This window comes from Bos taurus, chromosome X (genome assembly GCF_002263795.3).
Source record: "Bos taurus isolate L1 Dominette 01449 registration number 42190680 breed Hereford chromosome X, ARS-UCD2.0, whole genome shotgun sequence".
NCBI classification, from domain to species: domain Eukaryota; kingdom Metazoa; phylum Chordata; class Mammalia; order Artiodactyla; family Bovidae; genus Bos; species Bos taurus.
Genome location: NC_037357.1, coordinates 98916042 through 98942097, shown reverse-complemented (window position 1 = coordinate 98942097; position 26056 = coordinate 98916042). Strand labels below are relative to the sequence as shown.

Here is a 26056-nt window from a genome sequence, read left to right as displayed (position 1 = left end):
CTGTCTAGGTTGGTAATAGCTTTTCTTCCAAGGAGAAAGTGTCTTTTAATTTCATGGCTGCAGTCACCATCTGCAGTGATTTTGGAGCTGCCCAGAATAATGTCTGTCACTGTTTCTACTGTTTCTCCATCTATTTGCCATGGAGTGATGGGACCAGAGGCCATGATCTTAGTTTTTCGAATGTTGAGTTTTAAGCCAGCTTTTTCACTCTCTTCTTTCACTCTCATCAAGAGGCTCTTTAGTTCCTCTTCCCTTTCTGCCATAAGGATGGTGTCATCTGCATATCTGAGGTTACTGATATTTCTCCCAGCAATCTTGATTCCAGCTTGTGCTTCATCCAGCCTGGCACTTCATATGATGTACTCTGCATATAAGTTCAATAAGCAGGGTGACAATATATAGCCTTGACATACTCCTTTTCCTATTTGGAACCAGTCTGTTGTTCCATGTCCAGTTCTAACTGTTGCCTCTTAACCTGCATACAGATTTCCCAGGAGGCAGGTCAGGTGGTCTGGTATTCCCATCTCTTTCAGAATTTTCACATAGAATTTTCTACAGTTTGTTGTGATATACATAGTCAAAGGTTTTGGAGTAATTGATAAAACAGAAATAGATGTTTTTCTGGAACTCTCTTGCTTTCTTGATGATCCAACAGATGTTGGCCATTTGATCTCTGGTTCCTCTGTGCTTTCTAAAACCAGCTTGAACATCTGGAATTTCATGGTTCACATACTGTTGAAGCTTGGCTTGGAGAATTATGAGCATTACTTTGTTAGCCTGTGAGATGAGTGCAATTGTGCAGTAGTTTGAGCATTCTTTGGCATTGCCTTTCTTTGGGACTGAAATGAAAACTGACCTTTTCCAGTCCTGTGGCCACTGCTGAGTTTTCCAAATTTGCTGGCATATTGAGTGCAACACTTTCACAGCATCATCTTTTAGGATTTTAAATAGTTCAACTGGAAATTCCATCACTTCCACTAGCTTTGTTCATAGCCATCCTTCCTAAGGCCCACTTGACTTCACATTCCAGGATGTCTGGCTCTAGGTGAGTGATCACACCGTCATGATTATCTGGATCATGAAGATCTTTTTTGTATAGTTCTGTGTATTCTTGCCACCTCTTCTTAATATCTTCTGCTTCTGTTAGGTCCATACCATTTCTGTCCTTTATTGTGCCCATCTTTGCATGAAATGTTCCCTTTGTATCTCTACTTTTCTTGAAGAGATTTCTAGTCTTTCCCATTCTATTGTTTTCCTCTATTTCTTTGCACTGATTGCTGAGGAAGGCTTTCTTTTCTCTCCTCGCTATTCTTTGGAACTCTGCATTCAGATGGGCATATCTTTCCTTTTCTCCTTTGCCTTTCACTTCCTTCTTTTCTCAGCTATTTGTAAGGCCTCCTCAGACAACCATTTTGCCTTTTTGAACTTCTTTTTCTCAGGGATGGTTTTGATCACTGCCTCCTGTACAATATTATGTACTTCTGTCCATAGTTCATCAGGCACTCTGTCTATCAGATCTAGTCCCTTGAATCTATTTCTCACTTCCACTGTATAATTGTAAGGCACTTGATTTAGGTCATCCCTGAATGGTCTAGTGGTTTTCCCTACTTTCTTCAATTTAAGTCTGAATTTGGCAATAAGGAGTTCATGATCTGAGCCACAGTCAGCTCCTGGTCTTGTTTTTGCTGACTATATAGAGCTTCTCCATCTTTGGCTGCAAAGGATATAATCAATCTGATTTTGATATTGACCATCTGGTGATGTCCATGTGTAGAGTCTTCTCTTGTGTTGTTGGAAGAGGGTGTTTTCTATGACCAGTGTGTTCTCTTGGCAAAACTCTGTTAGCCTTTGCCCTGCTTTATTCTGTACTCCAAGGTCAAATTTACCTGTTTCTCCAGGTATATCTTGACTTCCTACTTTTGCATTCCAGTCCCCTAAGGTGAAAAGGACATCTTTTTTGGGTGTTAGTTCTAGAAGATCTTGTAGGTCTTCATAGAACCATTCAATTTCAGCTTTTTCAGTGTTACTGGTTGGGGCATAGAATTGTATTACTGTGGTACTGAATGGTTTACCTTGGAAATGAACAGAGATCTTTCTGTCATTTTTGAAATTGCACCCAAGTACTGCATTTTGGACTCTTGTTGACTATGAGGGTTAGTCCATTTCTTCTAAGGGATTCTTGCCCACAGTGGTATATATAATGGTCATCTGAACTAAATTCGCCCATTCCAGTCCATTTTAGTTCATTGATTCCTAAAACGTCAATGTTCACTCTTGCCATCTCCTGTTTGACCACTTCTAATTTACCTTGATTCATGGTCCAAACATTCCAGATTCTTATGCAATATTGCTCTTTACAGCATCAGACTTTACTTCCATCACCAGTCACATCTACAACTGGGCATTGTTTTTGCTTTGGCTCTGTCTCTTCATTCTTTCTGGAGTTATTTCTCCACTCTTCTCCAGTAGCATATCAGGCACCTATATTGGAGTATAGTTGATTTATAATGCTGTGCTTATGTCAAGTGTACAGCAAAGTGATTTAGTTATACATATATCCATTCTTTCTTTTCTCAAATAGGCTTTCACACAATACTGAGTAGAGTTCCCTGTGCTATACAGTAGGTCCTTGTTGGCTATTTATCCTATATATAATTGAGTGTATACATTCATCCCAAGCTCCTGAGTTATCCGTCCCCTCTAAAACCTGCTTTCCTGAAACTTAACTGAGCAACCAGGTTTCTGGGCTATTGCTTCTTCTCCATTTTCCCCTTGAGCAAATGCTGACTGCTGTCAGTGGCTCACTGATTCTTTGGGGGTCCTCTGCCATTACATATCTCCCCTAAGGACAAGTGGCAGGCTGCACATGTCTGCCAGAAGCCAAGGTTGACAAAAATGAAGTGCTCCCATTTTCCAAGAACTATTCACATCACTAAATGGAGAGAAACATTATCTTTACATTTTATGATTTTTCTCTACAGAAAGGCATTGCTCTTACCAAGAGAGAATCTACTAGCTTAGGCATCTAAATGTTTTCCTTAAGAGACTACCTTCAGGGACTTCCCTGGTGGCTCAGTGGTTAAGATTCTGGGCTTCCAATGCAGGGGGCGAGGGTTCGATCCCTGGTCCAGGAACTAAGATCACACATGCCACGCTGTGCAGCCAAAAAAAAAAAAAAACAAACAAAGAGAATACGTTCAGATCTAAGAGTTGAGAGTCAAGATTCTGGATGTTGGGATAAATTTATTTGACTTTTTAGCAATACCAATGTTTTAAAATTCAAATTTAGAGATGCTGACTCCTGATGTTTTGGTTATATATATGCATTCAAAGTAAAGATCCTTGCGAGAGCACCACATGTGATATTCACCACATCACTGCATTGGAAGCCTATGCGACATTCTAAAATGTGTCTTAACACCTTGCCAAGGAAATAACATGAGCCTCATAGTGAATTCAGAAATCTGCTCTGCTCTCTTACGGGTGCATGCTTCTGTCAAAACAGATTGCTTTTTTCGAACATTCTAGAATTTGGTTGTTATCAGATCTCACTTAGCTCTTCAGCCTTGAGAACTTCCCTTAAAGAAGCAGCCGTATGCTGGGGAAAAACAATTCTTCCACTTAGTTTCTATGTTAACTGTACCACCTTTTTTCAGGAAAATTTGATAAAAATTGATTGTCCCTGTTTTCAGGTGTTCGAGACAACAAAAAATTCTCTCAGGGGGTGTGATGAATTCTAAAGAAATGTCCAGCTCCAAGAGTCTATGGGTTTTGTTTTTTTTTTTTTTAATTTATGTATTGTTAATCGAAGAATAATTATTTTACAGTATTGTGTTGGTTTCTACCAAACATCAACATGAATCAGCCATAGGGTTAACTCATGTCTCCTCCCACTTGAACATCCATCCCACCTCCCTCCCCAGAGTCTATGGTTTTTCAAATCTAAGTTCAAGTTGTTTTTAGAAATAGATTTCTCAACCGGTAACAAAAGTAAACTCTGAATTTTCCTTCTACAGCTGTCCTGTGCTCCCTGAATTAGTTAAGTCAAGGTCAGCTGTGAACTTGATACCAAAGCCACACTTAATATCTCAAGTCCAAGACAGTCACAGCAAAGCAGAAACTAGGAAGATTGCTGAAGCAGCGTGGCAGAAACTAGAACCAGCTAAAGTGGTAATAAGCCTCTTGACTAAGAAATAAGAAAAAAGGTATAAAAATCATGGGAGCAAGCTGTGTAATGAAATCCGAACACTTTATTTTCGCCAGTGAAGTAGAAACACAACACAATTTGAAGAAACATGAAATTCACTACCTGGGCCCACAGAAAGCTATTGCCCAAGTGTCAGCAAATGTTGCCATCTATTCTGCCTGCATTGCTGTGACCTGGGGTCCTTGCGACCTTCAGCAGAGAAGCCCTCTAGTTGTGAATGGTATGAGCCTGCAAGGGGGGATCATTGGCCCTTGGTCATATTGTTTCCTTTACACAAGCTTCTCTCTCTCTCTCTTTTTTTTTTTTTGAGAATTGAATGTCCACGTTTAAAACAAACAAACAAAAAAACGCATTTCAGCTGTTAGTTCCATCCAGAGTCCTTGCCTCTGAAGTAACAGTTGGATAATTCTGAAGCTTTTTTTTTGTTTTAATTTTAATTGGAGGCTAATTACTTTACAATATTGTGGTGGTTTTTGCCATACATTCACATGAATCAGCCATGAGTGTACATGTGTTCCCCATCCTGACCCTCCTCCCACCTCCCTCCCCATCCTATCCCTCTGGGTCATCCCAGTGCACCAGCCCTGAGTACCCTGTCTCATGCATCGAACCTGGACTGGCGGTCTATTTCACATATGATAATATACATGTTTCAGTGCTATTCTCTCAAATCATCCCACCCTCACCTTCTCCCACAGAGTCTAACAGTCTGTTCTTTACATCTGTGTCTCTTTTGCTGTCTCGCATACAGGGTCATCATTATCATCTTTTTAAATTCCATATACATGCGTTAATATACTGTATTGGTGTTTTTCTTTCTGACTTACTTGGCTCTGTATAATAGGCTCCAGTTTCATCCACTTCATTAGAACTGATTCAAATGCAATCTTTTTAATAGCTGAGTAATATTCCATTGTGTATATGTACCACAGCTTTCTTATCCGTTTGTCTGCTGATGGACATCTAGGTTGCTTCCCATGTCCTGGCTATTGTAAACAGTGCTGTGATGAACATTGGGGTACACGTGTATCTTTCAATTCTGGTTTCCTTCGTGCCCTTTACACAAGCTTCTTTGCATTCCTTGACTCTACCAAGCCCAGTGGTGCAAAGCATTGGCCTGGTGGGAAGGACAATGACATGAGAGTTAGGAGTCTTGCTCCAGCCCTCCACATGCTAAAACATGGGGGAGGGGGTAATCAGAAACCTGTCTCATTGGCATTCTGGGCCTTGTTTTCCTCTTTGATAAAATACAGGACTTGGTCTAGACTTGGCCTATAATTATTCCTTTCTTTCCCATGTAGACATCACTCTGAATTTAGAACTCAAGTTCAGGAAAACAAATGAGATTCTGAACTATTCCAAACAGCTCTCTGTTGGGTAAGAGAGAAGGACAGATACCCACATCCAGCCCCAAGCACATGCAATTCACCCGGTGATATGTTAAAGCCCATTCTGTCCCAATGGGCAGCCATGTGTCACCTACCTGTAGGGTGATCAATCATCCTATTGTCATTTAGCCCTGGATGGGGTTCCAAAGCCAACTAAGCCTTCTTTAATCTGAACATGCTAGCAATCTTAAAAATTAGGCACAAGACCCCTCATGTGCTTTCAGGACACATAGCAGCCAGTAAGATCCCTAGGAAGCAGGGAAGAAACTCATATAGTGTTCTAACCCTCCTGACCCAAGTAATTCATGATTCCCTAACATCACGTTGTTGTAAGCTGCAGGATATGTGGACTGGGTCACTTAATAATGGAAGCTATCATTTACCAAGAGCTTCCTCTGGGCACTTTATAGCAGCCCCTCAAGGCTGTACTGTTATCCTCAAAATACAGATGAGGAAACCAAGTGTGGCAGGGTCCAGTACCTTGCCTGTGGTCATATGACTGGTGAATGTCAAAGCTGGGACTCCAATCCAGTGAGACTCATACTGCAGTCCACATTTCACAAAATAACAAAAACAAACCAAAAACTTTCATTTTGATATACTGTCAGACTGCAAGTTGCAAGAGTAGTAGAGAATTTCATATACCCTGCTCTTGAATCTCCAAATGTTAGCCTTTTACCATAATTTGCTTTATCCTTCTCTTCCTGTGTGTATATGTATGTTTATATGTGTGTTAATATATAATGTACATATATATGATATGTATAGACATCATTTTGGACCCATTTGAGAGTAGACTGAACACATGAAGCTTTTTTACCCCTAAATACCTCAGTGTGTTTCTTAAAAACAAGGACATTCTCTTATATAAACACTGTACAATTGTCATTGTACTATCAGTTAACATTGAAACAATACTGTTTATCAGATTCTCAAATCTTATTTCGATTCTTCCAATTATGTCTGTTACAGAAAAAAAGTCTTGTGGTTCAGCATCAAATCTTTGATCACACATTGCATTCAATTGTCACATTAGCCACTTTTCACCTGGAACATTTCCACAGTCTTTTTTTGTCTTTCATGATCTTGACATGGTTGAACACTATAAACCAGTTATTCTATATAATGTGGATCAATTTGGTTTATCTGATGTTTCCACATGTTTAGACTCAGATTATCTATTTGGGGCGAGACTACTGGAAAAATGATGCCTTTCTCTGTGCATTTAATCAGGAGACACATGATGTCAGTTGGTTCCATTATTGGCGATGTTAGTTGGTTGAGATGATCACTTGGTTGAGATGATATCTTCCAGTCCAAATCTCCCTTTGTAATGACTCTTATGCAGACAAAGCCCACATTCTTAACCATTGTGCTATATAAATAACTGCTTTAGGCAACTGGCACTGTGGTAGCCATTGAGGATAAAAGTCTTGGAGGAATCGTCCTCACAGAAAGCTTACAAAGTTATTGGGAAGAATGGTGTATAATGTATTGCTTTAGCATCTGTCCACGAATTGTTCTGTGAGTCACCCAAACACATCAGAGTCAGAGGAATTCAGAAGTAGAAGTGACTTTGGAGGCTTTAGAGCTGCTCCAGTGAGGGAATTAAGAAGGATGAATTGGTTTGGCCTTTGGGCACTTCAGGGCCGTGCAGAGCCTTAACCAGGAGGTGGAAAGGATCAGAAAGAGTCTGGGCACTGATTTAAGAGGGCCAGAGCACAGTATCAATTTCTCACACAAGCAGATTCTGGCAGCAATTCTGGGAAGCTGCTGGCAGAGCCGATTGGCTGGACTGAGAGAAGTTGGAATTCAAGACCTCCTGGGAATCAGAGGATGTGGCCATATGCAGGGGTAGGATGGCCAACCCAGAAGAGCTCTGAAGACTAGCTAAATCACTCTCTTGGTCCTGGGCTCTCGTTTCACCAGGAGCCTTGACATACATGTTCTTGGAAAGTGTTCAGGGTATTTCCAGTGCCAAGACCAGGGATGTTTGGCAGGAGCAGAGGCTGTCTGTGGAGGAATAATGTAAGCTAAGGCAAGAGGGATAGATGGGCTTGATTGGGAAACAGGTAATCAGGTGCTCCACTCAAGAATTGTTTGCACAGTCTTAACATAGAGTTCTATCCTGTGTACATACAACAGAGTGATGGAGTAAGAGGTTAAAATTATATATCTCATTTCACTGGCTACTTCTAAACTCAAATTAGAGTCTTTTCAGAACATCATCTTCACCTGTTTCTCCAGTAAGAATAGGAACTGGCACTTCTCTAAAGTACCCTTTGCTTCTAATCTGCCTCAGAATTAAAGTGCACTAATTAAATGGAGACTTCATTATATTCTGTTCTAATCTGCAACACAATCATAATGCAGTGATTACCTTGAATTATTATTGCACATACTTCCACCAACTTATTATTATATGTCTCTGTACTTTAATTATGTTTCAATGAATATAATTCCATACCCTTCAATACTTAAATAATATTCACTTTAAATATAACTGTGTGCCGATAATTTACTGTAAGTGTGAATGCTTGCATTGCAAATAATGAAAATTAGTACCACTCCGGAGGCTGAAACAAACTCAGCTGTGCCTGAAAGAAAGCAGTTGGCATTTTAATAGAATTTTAAAACACTGAAATTTGTTACCAATTTATTTTTTCAAAAACACATTAAGAGGGTGATTTTTGGAGCCTTAACAACAACAACAAAATTTTTAAAAGGAAATAGCGATTCTCTAGAGGCTTTTGTTGCCTACAAACCACTTCACCAGAGAGTTTGATCCCAGTAGAAATCTACTTTTTAAAAAAGATTTTGCACTGAGATTTGGTATTTATTTCCTTGTTTGTTTTGTGTATATATATGTGGATATATGCGTATATATATATCCATATACATATATATATGTATATCTCCATACCTATAAGATACACAGACATATATATATATCCCCCAACATTAGCGCTGAAGGAAATTCCCTAGGGAATTTGATGTGTCAAAGGCGAAATCTCAGAATCAAAAGCCACATAACTGGCATGAGTTCTTCTTACCCAGCAAAAGGGGTGATATTAACCTTACATTGTTTCTGGGAAGCAATCTTAGAAAATTGTATGCAGTCATACATGATATCCACGGGGATCAGTTCCAGGACTCCGCAGTAGATATCTAAATCCATGGATGTTTAAATCCCTCATATAAAATGGTACAGTACAGTTGTCCCTCTGTATCCACAGGTTTCACATCTACAAATCTGGGATTGGTTGAATCTGTGGATGTGGACCTACAGATCCAGACGGCCAACTGCATTCTCTTATTTCTGCTGGAATATGTCTCAGGGGAGACTTTGTCTTTGGAGATTTGGGACATTCAGTTATATTTACTAGTATAGTTACAATAGCTATAAGTGCTTTTGCTGTTGTTGATGCTGTTCATTTGCTAAGTCATTTCCAACTCTTTGTGACCCCATTGACATTGGTTGGTATTTATTTCAAACATATGATCAATAATAACTTGAACTGAAAAGTAACCACTTATGATAAATTAATTCATGATCTCATGCCATAGGACTATGCTCCCAAAGAACCAGAGAAATGGTAATCCTGTCCTTCCTTTATAGTCTCTGATTTTAAAAAATAGTATATGAGCTAGAGACCTCAGGAATAGGTTTGTTAACAGTAGAGAAAACTAAAACAGAATGAGATTTTGATCATCTTTGATAAGGAGAGAACAGTGAGTAGGTTTTATATACCTTCAGGGTACATAAATCCTACAAATTCAATCTTGCTCCCCCATTGCAAACTATTCAAAACTCATTGTCCAGGCAGAATGTCTGCCATTATCACTGTTGGAAAGAATTCATGTTATTAAAATAACAGTTCTTCCTGAAAAAAAAAAAAATTCTTCCTGAAAAATATATCTGCAAAATTGGCTATTCAACAAGTCTGCAGAATAAGTCAAACCATTAAATAAATTGGTTGTTAAAGTTTTATCTCAAAAGAAGGTAAATAAAAGGTGGGAAGAGAAGCCAAACTGGGTGGTTATGTAAGAAGTAAAGAGAGTTAAAATTTTTTTAACTTTTGTGCTGAATCAGTAATTGTGGATCTGTTCCTTCATGGGTGCATTTGGCATAATAATGACTAAATCAACTCAATCAAATATTCTAATATTTAAACATATGTTCTATTTTTTAAAAAGTATAATCCATTGTGATACAGTGAGTCAATCACCTAGAAACTATGTTCTGTGTATGGTTCTCTTTCCTTGAAAACTGATTAGTTACGGTTCCTTTTTTCATGGAAATTCTTCAGACTGATCTATTGGTTTATCAAGATAATTTAACCTATAGTATTATTTGATACCAGATACAATTCAATACCTTACTTTCACCTAAAGAAGAAAATACATAAAACCAGTAATCGTGAATTAATGTGAAAATCAAAGGCAAAGATTACCACTTCTAGCATGACAATATGAAGAGTTCCATAGACCCTTCCGCAGAGAAACTGGCAAAACTCATTTTTAATAACACTTGTCCAGAGCCTCTGGGGACAGTTCGAAGGGCATACAGCAAATGAAGAGACATTTATTCAGAAAAATCAACTAAAACTTGGAAAGGACAGATAGAGGCTGTGGTACTTGGACCAATACTCTGCTCTCTCCCTCCCCTTTTCCAGCTTAGTAAGATGGAAATTCCATCCCAGGCTGCTGTAGCTGAGTGTACAGGACATTCCCCAGCTCCTAGTCCAAGGGTTACTTAGCATCTGGGAAGGGGTTGGATGTGAGAATTTCTTACCCTGTCCCCAGCTACCTGCTGCTGAGGCTAAGTTCTAGACAAGTACAGCGAGTTCAGTCCCTGAGTTGGGAAGATCCCCTTGAGTAAAACAGTGGCCCACTCCAGTATTCTTGGCTTGGACAGAGCCTGGTGGGCTACAGTCCATGGGGACACAAAGAGTCAGACGCAACTTAGCGACTGAGCATGCAGGGACTTTCTTTTTTCATTAGCTCTCATTCATGAGATGGAAGTTCTATTATGGATGAAGCACTGTTGAGAAAACTGGAGCCCCAGTTCCCCTTGCCCCAGCTTATAAGGCAGAGGCTCCATGGGGGAGCCATAAGCTGAGAAGTCCTGAGGCTTCTGCCCTCTTACACCAAAGGCTCAGCTCCTAAAGTGGGGGTGTCATTCAAGGAGAAACACCCCATTGTTTCTACCCACAATTCCAGAGCCATGGCTCAGAAATTTTCCCTGGGGGGAGAGATAGGCTATTATACAGCGAGCTCTGAATCTCTCCCTAAAGGATTTGACTTCATTTGTGACAGAAATGTGGGAAGTTTAAGCCTAGGGCATTCTCAAATAGTGGAGGTTGTGGTGGAAGTTAATTGGAAGGAAATTGGTAGAGTCATTGAAGATCTAGGCTAAACTGCAGTCTGGCTGATTTCCTAGAGACAACAGGGGAGGAGACAACTGGGAGGAGCCCTTCTAGGATGAGAACAAATCTCAAGCACTTACTTCAAGAAGTATACTTTGAAAGGATGCAGATTAATGGGATCAGTCTGTGGAGAAAATTTATACCCCAAGACATTGTTGAAAACAATAAAGAGTCAGCTAGTGAGGATTCCCTGGTGGTCCAGTGGTTAGGACTCCATGCTTCCACTGCAGGGGGCATGGGTTGCATCCCTGGTCAAAGAGCTGCATGGCACTGGTAATTAATGGAGCTTAACAGTTGGGTATAGTGAGGGAAAGAAACTGTCAAAGAGAGTCCAGCCAAAACTACTGTCATCATAGGGTGACTTTGGGCATACCATTGGCTGCACTCCCTAAAGATCAACATCAGAGACTTCACATAACTGGGACACAGGGGAAGGTGGAACAGAATAAACTTCACTAAAATAATCCAGTCGGTCACTAAAAAAATAAACAAGCAAATACCAATAATAAGCAACAAGCTCCTGAGTTTGGGGCGGGAAGGTAGGAACCATATTTAAAGTGCTCAAAGAAAAAACTGCCAACAATAATACTATATTTAGTAAAGCTAATTTTTTAAATAAAGGTGAAATAAAGACATTCCCTGAGTGGCTCAGACAGTAAAGAATCAGCCTACAATGCAAGAGGCATGGGTTCAATCCCTGGGTCGGGAAGATCCCCTGGAGAAGGGAATGGCAACCCACTTCAGTGTTCCTGCCTGGAGAATTCCATGGACAGAGGGGCCTGGTGGGCTATAGTCCATGGGGCCACAAAGAGTTGGACATGACTGACTGACTAACACTTCAGTTCAGTTCAGTTCAGTTCAGTAGCTCAGTCGTGTGCAACTCTTTGCAACCCCATGAATTGCAGCATGCCAGGCCTCCCTGTCTATCACCAACTCCCGGAGTTCACTCAAACTCACATCCATCGAGCCGGTGATGCCATCCAGCCATCTCATCCTCTGTCATCCCCTTCTCCTCCTGCCCCCAATCCCTCCCAGCATCAGAGTTTTTTCCAATGAGTCAGCTCTTCACATGAGGTGGCCAAAGTACTGGAGTTTCAGCTTCCAAAGTACTGGAGTTTCATTCCTTCCAAGAAATCCCAGGGCTGATCTCCTTCAGAATGGACTGGTTGGATCTCCTTGCAGTCCAAGGGACTCTCAAGAGTCTTCTCCAACACCACAGTTCAAAAGCATCAATTCTTCGGCGCTCAGCTTTCTTCACAGTCAAACTCTCACATCCATACATGACTACCGGAAAAACCATAGCCTTGACTAGACGGACCTTTGTTGACAAAGTAATGTCTCTGCTTTTGAATATGCTATCTAGGTTGGTCATAACTTTCCTTCCAAGGAGTAAGCGTCTTTTAATTTCATGGCTGCAGTCACCATCTGCAGTGATTTTGGAGGCCCCAAAAATAAAGTCTGACACTGTTTCCACTGTTTCCCCATCTATTTCCCATGAAACGATGGGACCAGATGCCATGATTTTCATTTTCTGAATGTTGAACTTTAAGCCAACTTTTTCACTGTCCTCTTTCACTTTCAAGAGGCTTTTTAGTTCCTCTTCACTTTCTGCCATAAGGGTGGTGTCATCTGCATATCTGAGGTTATTGATATTTCTTCCAGCAATCTTGATTCCAGCTTGTACTTCTTCCAGCCCAGCGTTTCTCCTGATGTACTCTACATATAAGTTAAATAAGCAGGGTCACAATATACTGCCTTGACGTACTCCTTTTCCTATTTGGAACCAGTCTGTTGGTCCATGTCCAGTTCTAACTGTTGCTTCCTGACCTGCATATAGGTTTCTCAAGAGGCAGTTAGGAATAAACAAAAACTGAGAAAATGTGTTGCGATCAGACCTGCCTTACAAGAAAAATCAAGAATGATCTCAAATCAGTAACCTTACAGTCCATCTCAAGATACTGTGAAAAAGAAGAGCAAACTAAACCTAAAGCATGCAGAAGGAAAGGAGCAATAAAAATTAGAGTGGAAATTAATGAAATTGAAAAAAAGAAAAACAAAGCCAAAATCAATGAAACCAAAAACTGGTTGTTTGAAAGATTAACAAATTTGACATATCTTTAGATAGACTGACCAAGAAAAAAATAGAGATGACTGAAATAGCTAGAATTGGAAATAAAAACGGAGAAATTAATACCAACTTTACAGAGATAAGAATTTTAAAGAAATAAAAATAATTATAGCCAATAAATTAGATAACTTAGATGAAACGGAAAAATTCCTAGACTGACACAAACTACCCATGTGGATCCAAGAAAAAAAAAATATTCTCAGTAGGCCTATAACTAGCAAGGAGATTGAATCAGTTATCAAAAACTTGTCAACAAAGAGACATCCAGAACCAAAAGGGTTCACTGATAATTTCTATCAAACATTTAAAGAACAATTAATACCAATCCTTCTCAAGATCTTTCAGGAAATGAAAGAGGAAGATACAATTCTTAACTCATTCTATGAGCCCAGAATTATCCCAACCCTGTAGTCAGATAAAGGTCTTCCCTTGTGGCTCAGATAGTAAAGGCTCTGCCTGCAATGAGAGAGACCTGGGTTCAATCCCTAGGTTGGGAAGATCCCCTGGAGGAGGGCATTGCAACCCACTCCAGTGTTCTTGCCTGGAGCATCGCCATGGCCAGAGGAGCCTGGCGGGCTACAGTCCATAGGGTCACAAAAAGTTGGACATGACTGAGCGACTAAGCACACAGCACATAGTCAGATTAAAGACACTGCATGAAAAGAAAAATCACAGACCAATATCTCTTATCAATACTGATGCAAAACTTCTCAACAAACCAAACCTAGCAACATGTAAAAAGAATTATACACCATGACTAAGCAGGATTTATCCCAATACAAGGTTTAATATCTAAAAACCCAATTAATGTAATAATACACCACATCAATAGAATAAAAAACAAAAGCCACATGATCATCTCCATAAACATAGAAAAGCTTTTGACAAAATCCAACACTCTTTCATGACCAGAAAAATAAAAAAAAAAAACAAATATAGCACACTAGGAATAGAAGGGAGCTTTCTCAACTTGATAAAGGGCATAATAAAAAACCAACAGCAAATATCACATTTAATGGCAAAAGACCAGCTGCTTTCTTCCTAGGATTATGAATAAGAGAAGAATATTTGCTATAGCCACTTGTATTCAACGTTGTACTGGAGGTTCTAGCAACGGAAGTTGTTGTACATTGTGTTGTTGTGGTCGGTGGAGTCCAACTCTTTGTGACTCCATGGACTATACCCCGCCAGTCTCCTCTGCCTGTGGGATTTCCCAGGCAGAATACTGGAGTGGGTTGAGCAAGGGCAGTTAGGCAACAAAAAGAAAGAAACGGCATCTAGATTGGAAAGGAAGAAGTAAAACAATGTGCATTCACAGATAACACCTTTGATACAAAAATTCCTGAATAATCCACTAAAAAAACTATTATAACTAATGAGTTCAGATAGATTGCAAAATACAAGATCAATTTACAAAAACCAAGTATATTACTACACTTGTAATGAACCATCAAAAGGTGAAATTAAGAAAACAGTTCAATTGATAATACCATCAGAAAGAATAAAATACTGAAGTCAGAAAGAGAAAGACAAATGCCATACGATATCACTTATATGTGGAATCCAAACTAGGACACAGATGAACTTGTCTATGAAACAGAAACAGACATAGAGAACTTGCCAAGAGGTGGGGTAGAGGAAGTAGTGGGGAGGGATGGATTGGGAGTTTGGGGTTAGCAGATGGAAAGTATCCAATGTTCCCGCCTCCAGCGTTTATTCCTCTCACTTGTACAGCCCTGTTAAAGAGACTGTGGCCATGTTAAAGAGACAAATCAGCCTCCTGTCTGAAGTTTCTATTAAGTGCAACCACTGTCATTCAATGAGAGATATAGTCTAGAAAAGTTATAAACCAAACGTCAGGAAAGCGTGGACATAGAGTGATTTATATGAGTTGGGGGGAAGGGAAGTGGGAAGAAAAAACTTCACAGAGGAAATATTTGAACCTTTAAAAATTTTTTCTTTGGTTCAGTGATTTGAGAAGCATTTTTCTAATAATAAAAGTAATGCATGTCTAATGTTGGAAATTTGGAAAATACAGAAAAAAACAGGAGAAAATGTAAGATGATTAAAATGTAGACAGCTGAAAAAGTCAGGAAGTAACTTCTACAAGACTTTTTGTCCTGAAGTCTTGAAATCAAATTTCCCTACATTGACTGCATACAGTCACTCAAGCACAGACCTAAAATTCACTAACATATCAAAGTGAGTCGAATTCAAGAAGAGGTAAAACTTTAAGCTTTGGCTCCTGAGGGAATCACTTCTGAGTTTATAACTTTTATCTCAGTTTTTCTCAAATCATAACACATAGACCCACCTGCATGAGAACTACCTGGGACAACTGTATGAAAATGCAGATTCCCGAGCTACCTGAAGACCTACTGAATGAGAAGATCCAAGATGAGGGCAGTAATCAGCACTTTAACACACTTTTTGGGTTATTCTTATCCACAGTAGAGTTTGGCAGCCATTTTTTAAAAAGCTTTTTGGGGATTTCCTTAGTGGTCCAGTGGTTAAGAATCCACCTGCCAATGCAGGGGACAGTGGTTCAATCCCTGATCTGGGAAGCTCCCACATGCCACATGCCAACTAAGGCCATGCACCACAACTACTGAGCTGGTGTGGTGCAACTCCTGAAGCCCAAACGTTCTAGAGCCTGTGCTCTGCAACAAGAGAAGCCACCGCAACGAGAAACCCAAGCACCGCAAGTAGAAAAAGCCCAGGTGCAGCAACAAAGATCCAGCACAGCCAAATATAAATAAATAAATAAATAAAATGTTAAAAGCTCCTGGGGATGATAGAAATGATGATTTGGTGATGTGAACATGGATACTTTAAAACACATTTGAAGAAATTGGAACACTTACTCTCAGCTGATGGGAATGTAAAATAGTGTAATCATTTGGAAAAATTCATATGGCAGTTCTTCAAAAGAGTAAACATAGAATCACCATATGATCCAAAAATTTCACTTCTGAAGATATGACCAAAAGAATTGAAAGCAGGGACTCAAAACCCATGTACATAGCAGCGTTATTCACAATACCCAACAGGTAAAAACAACCCAAGTATCCAAGTATCAACAGATGAATGGATAAACAAAATATACCACTTATCCATTCATCTGTTGATACTTGGATACTTGGGTTGTTTTTACCTGTTGGGTAATAATATATATATTATTATGTATATATGTATATGTACATATATACATAATAATATATATTATGTATATATAATAATAATGGAATATTATTCAGCCTTGAAAAGGAGTGAAGTTCTGACACATTACAATATGTGCAGACCTTAAAGACACTATGCTAAGTGAAATAAGTCAGTCATAAAAGGACAAATACTGTGTGCTTCTACCTATATGAGTTACCTAGAGTAGTCAACGGAGAAGGCAATGGCACCCCACTCCAGTACTCTTGCCTGGAAAATCCCATGGATGGAGGAGCCTGGTAGGCTGCAGTTCACGGGGTCGCTAAGAGTCGGACATGACTGAACGACTTCACTTTCACTTTTCCTTTCATGGAGAAGGAAATGGCAACCCACTCCAGTGTTCTTGCCTGGAGAATCCCAGGGAAGGGGGAGCCTGGTGGGCTGCCGTCTCTGGGGTCGCAAATAGTTGGACACGACTGAAGCAACTTAGCAGCAGCAGCAGCAGAGTAGTCAAATTCACTGAGACAGAGAATACAGTGGTGGTTGCCAAAGGCTGGGAGAAAAGGAATGGAAGTTGGTGTTTAGCGGGTATTGGAGAACATGGGTGGTGATGTTTGCATAGCAATGTAAATATACTTAGGGCCATACAACTGTACACTTAAAAATGAATAAAATGATACACTTGTGTTCCATATATTTTCCCCAATTCAACACACATCTGAGACCAGAGATTCCTTTGCTTTATCTGAAGTGGAAATCCAAAAGGCTTTCACCAGGAGGCAACCACGGAAATATAGGCCAAGTTCAAGACCAAATGCAGAAGGTTATAATCATCTCACAAAATGTCCAGCCTTATCAGAGGACAAAGGCTTCCAATTTGTTACTGGGTGTGATTTAAGCTGTGTTCCTTTGGGGCTTCTAGATCTGGTTAGTGAAAAGTCAGCATTGTCCCCGATTAGCCCAGCAAGATGAGAAATTACAGCCCTGAACTCAAAGCAGAAACAAAAGAATGCTCTTTTTCCCCGCAGGGTTTGAAAACCTTAGTTAAGGCTGAAACTACTTGCGTCTCCTACTAAAACCCTGATTTTAGAGAGCCCACCTTGTTAGTTTAAAAAGTAATATTGGTTACTGCCAATCCATATTTCCTCTCTTCTTTGCTGTTGGGAAACTGACCAATTTCACTACATAAAAGGGGCAAATTCAAGTGGTTTACAGGCTATTTAGAGTAATTTTTTGACAAGTGCAGGCTGCTTTAAAAAAAAAAAAAAAAAAAAAACTTGGGAAGGCTGATGGCAGAATCAATAGAGAATTTCTAAACTCAATAAACTGTAATACAATCTCACTAAGATGACTTTTTAAAAATATCTGAGTTATGGATTTCTAAAATGAGACATTTTTTTCACAAGCAAGCAGTGAATAAATGACAAGATCGTGGGAGACATCCTTGAATGAAGCAATATGAAGCTATTCTATTTTTAGGACCTGACCTTATTTTCAAGTTCAAGTATCTCTGCAAATTTGTTGAGCCATATTCCCTTTCTATCTGCTGGCCCTGGACAGACCAACCCCCTGAGGCTCATATAAGACTCTGACATGGGAAGTGTTCCCACTACATTGTTAAGTAAAACAAATGGATCCACAACAGAAACAGACAACACAGTACATGCAAGTCAGAATTTTTTTAATGTGTTATATATACATAGAAAAATGACCAGAAGGAAATCTACCCAAATTTTAACAGTGCTTATCTCTAGGTTGGAGGCTTGTTGGTAAGGTTTATTTGTGTGTGAGTGCAAATTTTATTTATTTATTTTTTAGTATTTCCCAAATGTTCTACGAGGAGCATATAATGTTTTATAACCAAATAAAAAGAAATACATGTTATTTAAAATAAAAGGAAAACATTTGCCTTTGAATCCATTTTCTTTGGAGCTGGTGTCTTCCATTACTTGCCCACTCTTTACCTTTGGTCACTCTTCTTCCTGCCTTCGCAGTGGGGTACTATGCTGACCTTTGGACATGAATTTTGCCTTCTGTCTCTTGCCCACTCCCCTTGATTGTGAACTATGATTCTCTGTATGTGCCTTAACTGCTGTTGGATTTCTGAGAGTCTGTCTCCCTGGTAACTGGACAGTTGCCCACACACTTTCTTGGCCTTTGCTGTGGCTTTTCATGAGTCCATGAATAAAGCATAGGTTTGGGCTTTTTCTTTAAAAATACTGTAGATCCTTGTATTGTCAGTGTATTAGTTTGCTCCAGTTGCGTAATGGAATACCATGGACTGAGTGGCCTAATGAAGACAAATTTATTTTTTCATAGTTCTGAAGGCTGCTGCTGCTGCTAAGTCGCTTCAGTCGTGTCCGACTCTGTGCGACCCCAGAGACGGCAGCCCACCAGGCTCCCCCGTCCCTGGGATTCTCCAGGCAAGAACACTGGAGTGGGTTGCCATTTCCTTCTCCAATGCATGAAAGTGAAAAGTGAAAGTGAAGTCCCTCAGTCGTGTCTGACTCTTCGCGACCCCATGGACTGCAGCCTACCAGGCTCCTCTGTCCATGGGATTTTCCAGGCAAGAGTACTGGAGTGGGGTGCCATCGCCTTCTCCTCTGAAGGCTAGAAGTCCTAAATCAAGGTGTCCACAGGACTGGTTTCCTCTGAGGTCTCTCCTTGGTTTGCAGACTGCCACCTTTTGTGTCCTCAAATGGCCTTTCCTCTGTGCATGTGCCCTGCCGTCTCTTCCTCTTCTTATAAAGACATCAGCCAGATTGGATTAGCATTTATCCTAAGAGACCCTTTGGACTGTATGTAGCCCACCAGGCTCCTTTGTCCATGGGATTCTCCCTGCAAGAATACTGGAATGGGTTGCCATTTTCCATCTCCAGGGAGTCTTCCTGACCCAGGGATTGAACCCTGTCTCCTGGATTGCAGGCAAATTCTTTAACCACTGAGCCATCAGGGAACCCCCTTAAGGGCTTGTTTTAATCTTTAAAGGCCTTATCTCCAAACAGTCACATTCTGAGGTCCTGGAAGTTAAGGCTTCAACATATGAATGGGGGTAGAGACACAAATTCTCGAAACCAGGCTTCAGCAATACGTGAACCGTGAACTTCCAGATGTTCAAGCTGGTTTTAGAAAAGGCAGAGATCAAATTGCCAACATCTGTTGGATCATCAAAAAAGCAAGAGAGTTCCAGAAAAACATCTATTTCTGCTTTATTGACTATGCCAAAGCCTTTGACTGTGTGGATCATAATAAACTGGAAAATTCTGAAAGAGATGGGAATACCAGACCACCTGACCTGCCTCTTAAGAAACCTACATGCAGGTCAGGAAGCAACAGTTAGAACTAGACATGGAACAACAGACTGGTTCCAAATAGGAAAAGGAGTACATCAAGGCTGTATATTGTCACCCTGCTTATTGAACTTATATGCAGAGTACATCATGAGAAATGCTGGGCTGGAGGAAGCACAAGCTGGAATCAAGATTGCTGGAAGAAATATCAATAACCTCAGATATGCAGATGACACCACCCTTATGGCAGAAAGTGAAGAGGAACTAAAAAGCCTCTTGATGAAAGTGAAAGAGGAGAGTGAAAAAGTTGGCTTAAAGCTCAACATTCAGAAAACTAAGATCATGGCATCTGGTCCCATCACTTCATGGCAAATAGATGGGGAAACAGTGGAAACAGTGACAGACTTTATTTTTTTGGGGTCCAAAATCACTGCAGATGGTGATTGCAGCCATGAAATTAAAAAACGCTTACTCCTTGGAAGGAAAGTTATGACCAACCTAGACAGCATATTCAAAAGCAGAGACATTACTTTGTCAACAAGGGTCCGTCTAGTCAAGGCTATGGTTTTTCCAGTAGTCATGTATGGATGTGCGAGTTGGACTGTGAAGAAAGCTGAGTGCCAAAGAATTAGTGCTTTTGAACTGTGGTGTTGGAGAAGACTTTTGAGAGTCCCGTGGACTGCAAGGAGATCCAACCAGTCCATCCTAAAGGAGATCAGTCCTGGGTGTTCATTGGAAGGACTGATGCTAAAGCTGAAACTTCAATACTTTGGCCACCTCATGCGAAGAGTTGACTCATTGGAAAAGACCCTGATGTTGGGAGGGATTAGGGGCAGGAGGAGAAGGGGATGACAGACGATGAGATGGCTGGATGGCATCACTGACTCGATGGACATGAGTCTGAGTGAACTCCGGGAGATGGTGATGGACAGGGAGGCCTGGCGTGCTGCAATTCATGGGGTCGCAAAGAGTCGGACACGGCTGAGCGACTGAACTGAACTGAGAGACACAATTCAGTACATAACAATCAAGGTTCTTAGTTGTGAACAAAACTCTAAAGGCTTCCCTGGTGGTCCAGTGGCCAAGACACCACATTCCCAATGTAGTGGGCCCAGGTTCGATCCCTGGTTGGGGAACAAGGTGCCGCATGCCACAACTAAGACCCAACACAGCCAAATAGATAAATAAATTAAAAAAAACAAAAACAAAAACCTCATTCTGGGTACAGCAGAAGTGGGATTTATGAAAGGATGTTAAATAATTCACAGAATGTCCTGGAAGACAGGAGAATCTGGCAGAGAGGCTTCACAGCCCAGATAAGACCCCAACCACATGTCAGAACTGCTCCTATGAAGATCCTATAGCCACCATCACCAAGCCAAGGAGGTTCCCACTAGGATTTCAGCCACCTCTGGCTTTGAAAAGTGAATGCCATTCAGCCATGGATTCCATGGGATGTTTGCCTCCTTATGTCATGGGCTTCTGGAGAGAAGTGTCATCTCTAATGCTCTCTCTGGTCACAAAGAGCCTTGATCAAAGATTTGTGCCTTAGATACAAGACAAACTGGGAAAATAAACCATTGTCTTTGACACTAGGGGATTTAGAATTATAGTCATGCGATTGGAAAATCCTAAATTCCTAAATAGGAAGGATTTCAAAAGGTTCTTGGCAGCCAAAGGTAAGAAAAATAGCTATTACACTGAAGATCAATACATTTAGGAGCATGGTGAATTATGTTCTTGAATGGTTCCCACTCACTCTTTCCATCTTGAGTTTGATTTTCTTTTTTGTTGTTTGATTTTTATACAGTTCTAATTGTGGAAGTAATAATTATGGAATTAATTTTTCTCAAGGGAGAAAAATTTGAAAACTTAGAAGAACACAAAGAAAAAATTTTGAATACCTATAATCTTACTACCTAGAGATAATCACTGTTGCCATTTTGGTAAGTTCCCTTATATTCTTTTTTATATGTATATATATAAAAAAGACTCTAATATGCATATGCTATTTTGTAGTCTTCTGCTTTTACTTATCAATATATTATGAATGCTGGGTTTTCTGAGTCAGTTTCCCCCACAAATAACTACACTATGAAAGGGTCTACCTAATAGCTTTTAATTTAGCCTATATCAAAATCAGAAATTTTTTATTTACTTAGAGCTAATTTTTAATGTTGTTTAGTTGCTAAGTTGTGTCTGACTCTTTTGCAAACCCATGTATCTCTCCTCTATTTGTACATTTTGAGGGGAAAAAAATCCAAAATAACAAAACCAAAAAATGTTTTGAGTTTTTCTTCTCTTCAAATGAAGACCCTCCTGTGACTTTATTGGCTGTTACTATATTCACCCAAATTAATATGATGATGAGCATTTGTAGTTATTAATATTTTATTGGATTTTTTCTTTTTTTTTTTGGCCACACCATGCAGCATGCAGGATCTTAGTTCCTCAACCAGGGATGGAACCCATGTACCCTGCTGTGGAAGCACAGAGTCTTAACCAGTGGACTGCCAAGGAAGTCCCCTTGGATTTTTAAACATTTTATCATATAGCTGATAGATAAAATAATGTTTGTATTAACCAGAGAATATCCAATCTCATTTAAAATCCTCTTGTCAGATGTTCCTACATCTACAGAGGATTTTCTATTATTTTGTTCTTAAAGAGGTCACCGAGGGACCCAAGAAGGCACACAGATCTTTTCCCAGAAGGTTTGCCATTCTGTCAGGGTCTGAGTCAAGCTCCAGGACTGGAGCAATACAAATTCATCCCTATCTTCACTCCGAAGTCCTTGATTAATTGATCTATTTTAGAACAATATCTGGGCTTGTCTGTCGTTCATCTCCAAGACTCCAAACTCCTATATTCACCTGCCAAACACGAAAAGTCATTCACATACAAAGGTACCATGCTTTATAGTAGGTGCTATATAGTAACTCAAGAAAGCTGCTGAGATCTGTGTTTGAAATCCCAATTTCATGACGAATTTTCAGTCTGGTTTGTTGTTGTTTTCTTCTCTGTGATAGGTGGAATAATGGACTCTCAAAGATGTCCCACCATTGAAACAAGTATATATGTAATGCTACATGGCCAAAGGGACTTTGTAGATGTGATTAAGTTTATGGACCTTAATATAGGGCGATTATCTTAGATTATCCGTATGGGCTAAATCTGATCACATGAGTCCTTAAAAACAGAGAACTTCCTCTAACTCAAAGCAGAGGAGAGATGTGGCAGAAGGAAAAGCCAGAGAGAGTTGAAGCATAAGAAGGACTTGACATTGCTGTGGGGGGTCACATGGAAAGCATGAGAAGGAATGTGGGCAGCCTCTAGGAGCAAAGACTAGCCCCTGACTCATGGCCAGTGAGGAAATGAGGACCTCAGTTTTACAATCACAAGGAACTAAATTTGGCCAACCCTCTGGATGAACTTACCCATCTATTTGCCAAGAAGTGATGGGACCAGATGTCATAATCTTAGTTTTCTGAATGTTGAGTTTTAAACCAACTTTTTCACTCTCTTCTTTCACTTTCTTCAAGAGGCTCTTAGTTCTTCTTCACTTTCTGCCATAAGGGTGGTGTCATCTGCATATCTGAGGTTACTGATGGGGAAACAGTGGAAACAGTGACAGACTTTATTTTGGGGGGCTCCAAAATCACTACAGATGGTGACTGCAGTCATGAAATTAAAAGAAGCTTGCTCCTTGGAAGAAAAGTTATGGCCAACCTAGACAGCTTATTAAAAAGCAGAGATATTACTTTGCCAACAAAGTAGTCAAAGCTAATGTTTTTCCAGTAGTCATGTATGGATGTGAGAGTTGGATTACAAAGAAAGTTGTGTGTGTATTACTCAGTCGTGTCCAACTCTTTGCGACCCAATGGACTGTACTCTGCCAGATTCCTCTGTCCATGGAATTCTCCAGGCAAGAATACTGGAGTGGGTTGCCATTTCCTTCTCCATGAATAAAGAAAGCTGAGTGCCGAAGAACTGATGCTTTTGAACTGTGGTGTTGGAGAAGATTCTTGAGAGTCCCTTGGACTACAAGGAGATCCAACCAGTCCGTCCTAAAGGAAATCAGACCTGAACATTCATTGGAAAGACTGATGCTGAAGCTGAAACTCCAATACTTTGGCCACCTGATTCGAAGAACTGACTCATTTGAAAAGCCCCTGATGCTGGGAAAGATTGAGGGTGAGAGGAGAAGGGGACGACAGAGGATGAGATGGTTGGATGGCATCACCGACTCAATGGACATGAGTTTGAGCAAATTCCTCGAGTTGGTAATAGGCAGGGAGTTGTGGCGTGCTGCACTCCATGGGGTCGCAAAGAGTCGGACGTGACTGAGCGACTGAACTGAACTGAACTGGATGAACTTGGAGAGGATTTTTCTTCCTGAAAGTTTCTGCCAACACCTTGATTTGGGTATTGTTAGACCCTAAGCAGAATACCCACCTAAGCTATACTGTACCCAGACCTCTGACCTACAGAACTGTGAACTAATAAATGAGGCTGGTTTCAAGGCACAAATCTGTGGTAATTTGCAATGACAGCCAGGGAAACTAATACATGGTCTGAAATCTAAATCCACTCTTGAGAGGTAAGATACATTTTAAAGGTTAATAATTAGGTTAAAAATAGAGCTTCGTTAACCCAGGAATATTAACACATGAATTATGATAACATTATGATTCATTCAGAAAACTTCAGAGCAATTATGGCATTAATACAGACCAGTCAAAATGGGGCTCAACACTTTGTAAATCCCCTATTTGCTTCTAGGTATCACTCCTTCAGAGGGTTGTGGATGTATTTATCATGTTTAAAAAAGAAAAGGGGACCAACATTCTTATAAAAATGAAAACAGATTCTAATTCAAGGACTCTATATGTTGTCTTCTCTGTATGTGGAGGGGATAAAAATGTGTGAAGCTATTTTTAAATAATACTGATAGGTAGTCCTAAAAACACAGAGAAATTTAAAATTCCAATCTCATTATCCAAGGTAGCAGTTTTCCTACTCTCCATTCCAGTAAAGTCAGAACCTGTTGAAATGCAATTCTAGCCAGGCAGAAATTAAGAGACAGAGTTGTTAAGAAGGGCCCCCAGAAACAAGAAGCAGCCACAGTTTTGCAGGCAGCCAATGTCAGGGGTCAAAACATTGACTGTGTCTATCTTTTTAAATCACTATATTTTGCTTCAGGCTTTGATGTGGTCAGAGAAAAGAAGACACAGAGAAATACATCAGGTATGCCCTAATGATGTGCAACAGGGGCTGCGGGTAGTCTGAACCCAACAGAGATGCTTCCTTGTTATTTCTAATAATTGTTTATCATCACTGGATGGTTGCCTGAGATCATTTAGGAAATAAAAAATTTTTAAACACTGACATACAGAAGCAATTTCTGTGACCCATGTTATTTTTCAGATGTTCCAGGTGTCTGCATTGAGATCAAACTCATGTTTACTTTGGTTTTTGTGATTTCTCAGGTAGACAGTAAGAAAGATGTGTTCAATTGTTTTATTTAAATGTTTAGTGAAAAATACAGATGTGTTGATATCCCCTATCCCAGAAACCACATTAGAATAAGCATATAAAGTATAATTGCAATTGAACAGAACTATATTTATATTGTCTACACCCAAGAGTATTCCCAATGAGAGTAAGACTAGACACAAAGTTGGAACTTATTAAGTAGATTGCTTATTTAAAGTGTTAGAATAAATAACCATATAATACCATTCCAGGTGAAATGAACACAGTCTTACTAAGATTATATGTGCAACAGCTACCTCTATAATCAGGTTTCTAAATTTTATTTGGAATAGTGAAGTTACCTTTGTTGCTTTCGTGCCAGATTTATAACTGTGCACAACGTTCAGTCTCCACTACCACTCTTAGCAACTGTAATATATTAAGTAGCAGTTTCAAAGACATATTGCATTAAAAAGGAAAAATTATCATTTTACTATGGAGAAATGCGGGGGTTACTTCCTTAACCAAGTAATTCAAGTTAACTACATCAGTAACGGGACAAGCTGACCTCCTGATCTTATGCACTGGAAAGCACACAGTGTCATTTCTCTGATGTTTCTACCAAACATGCCCAACTTGAATCTATGGCTGAAGAAACATGCAAACCTAAATTGAGGGATATTCTACTAAACAACTGACCTGTTCTATTTTTTAAATGTCAATGTCATGAAAGACAAAGAACAATGAAAAAGTTGTTCCAGATTTTAAAAGCTTAAAGAAGATATGACTGCTAAATGTGGAGTATGATCCTGGATTGGATCCTAGATCAAAGGGAGGGAAAGTTGCTAAAAAAAAAAAAAAAAAAACATTATTGGGACAATTGGCAAAATGAAAAGCCTGTGTACTAGCTCATAATATTGCATCAATATTATATTTTCTGAATGTGATTATTTTCCTATGGTTATAAGGGAGAATGTCCA

General features: G+C 39.8%; 1 protein-coding gene and 1 non-coding gene across 2 annotated transcripts in view; both read left to right on the top strand.

The window, feature by feature from the left end:
* The first annotated feature begins 4216 nt into the window (after positions 1-4216).
* Positions 4217-26056, top strand: part of LOC100296832 (short coiled-coil protein) — a 45585-nt gene continuing 23745 nt past the window's right edge. The window contains exon 1 of the mRNA XM_059883843.1: positions 4217-4427. Within this exon, the coding sequence (XP_059739826.1) occupies positions 4217-4427 (211 nt within the window). The remainder of the gene's footprint in view (positions 4428-26056) is intronic.
* TRNAG-CCC (transfer RNA glycine (anticodon CCC)) lies at positions 20665-20737 on the top strand. Its single transcript has one exon. It is a non-coding gene; the product is annotated as a tRNA-Gly (tRNA).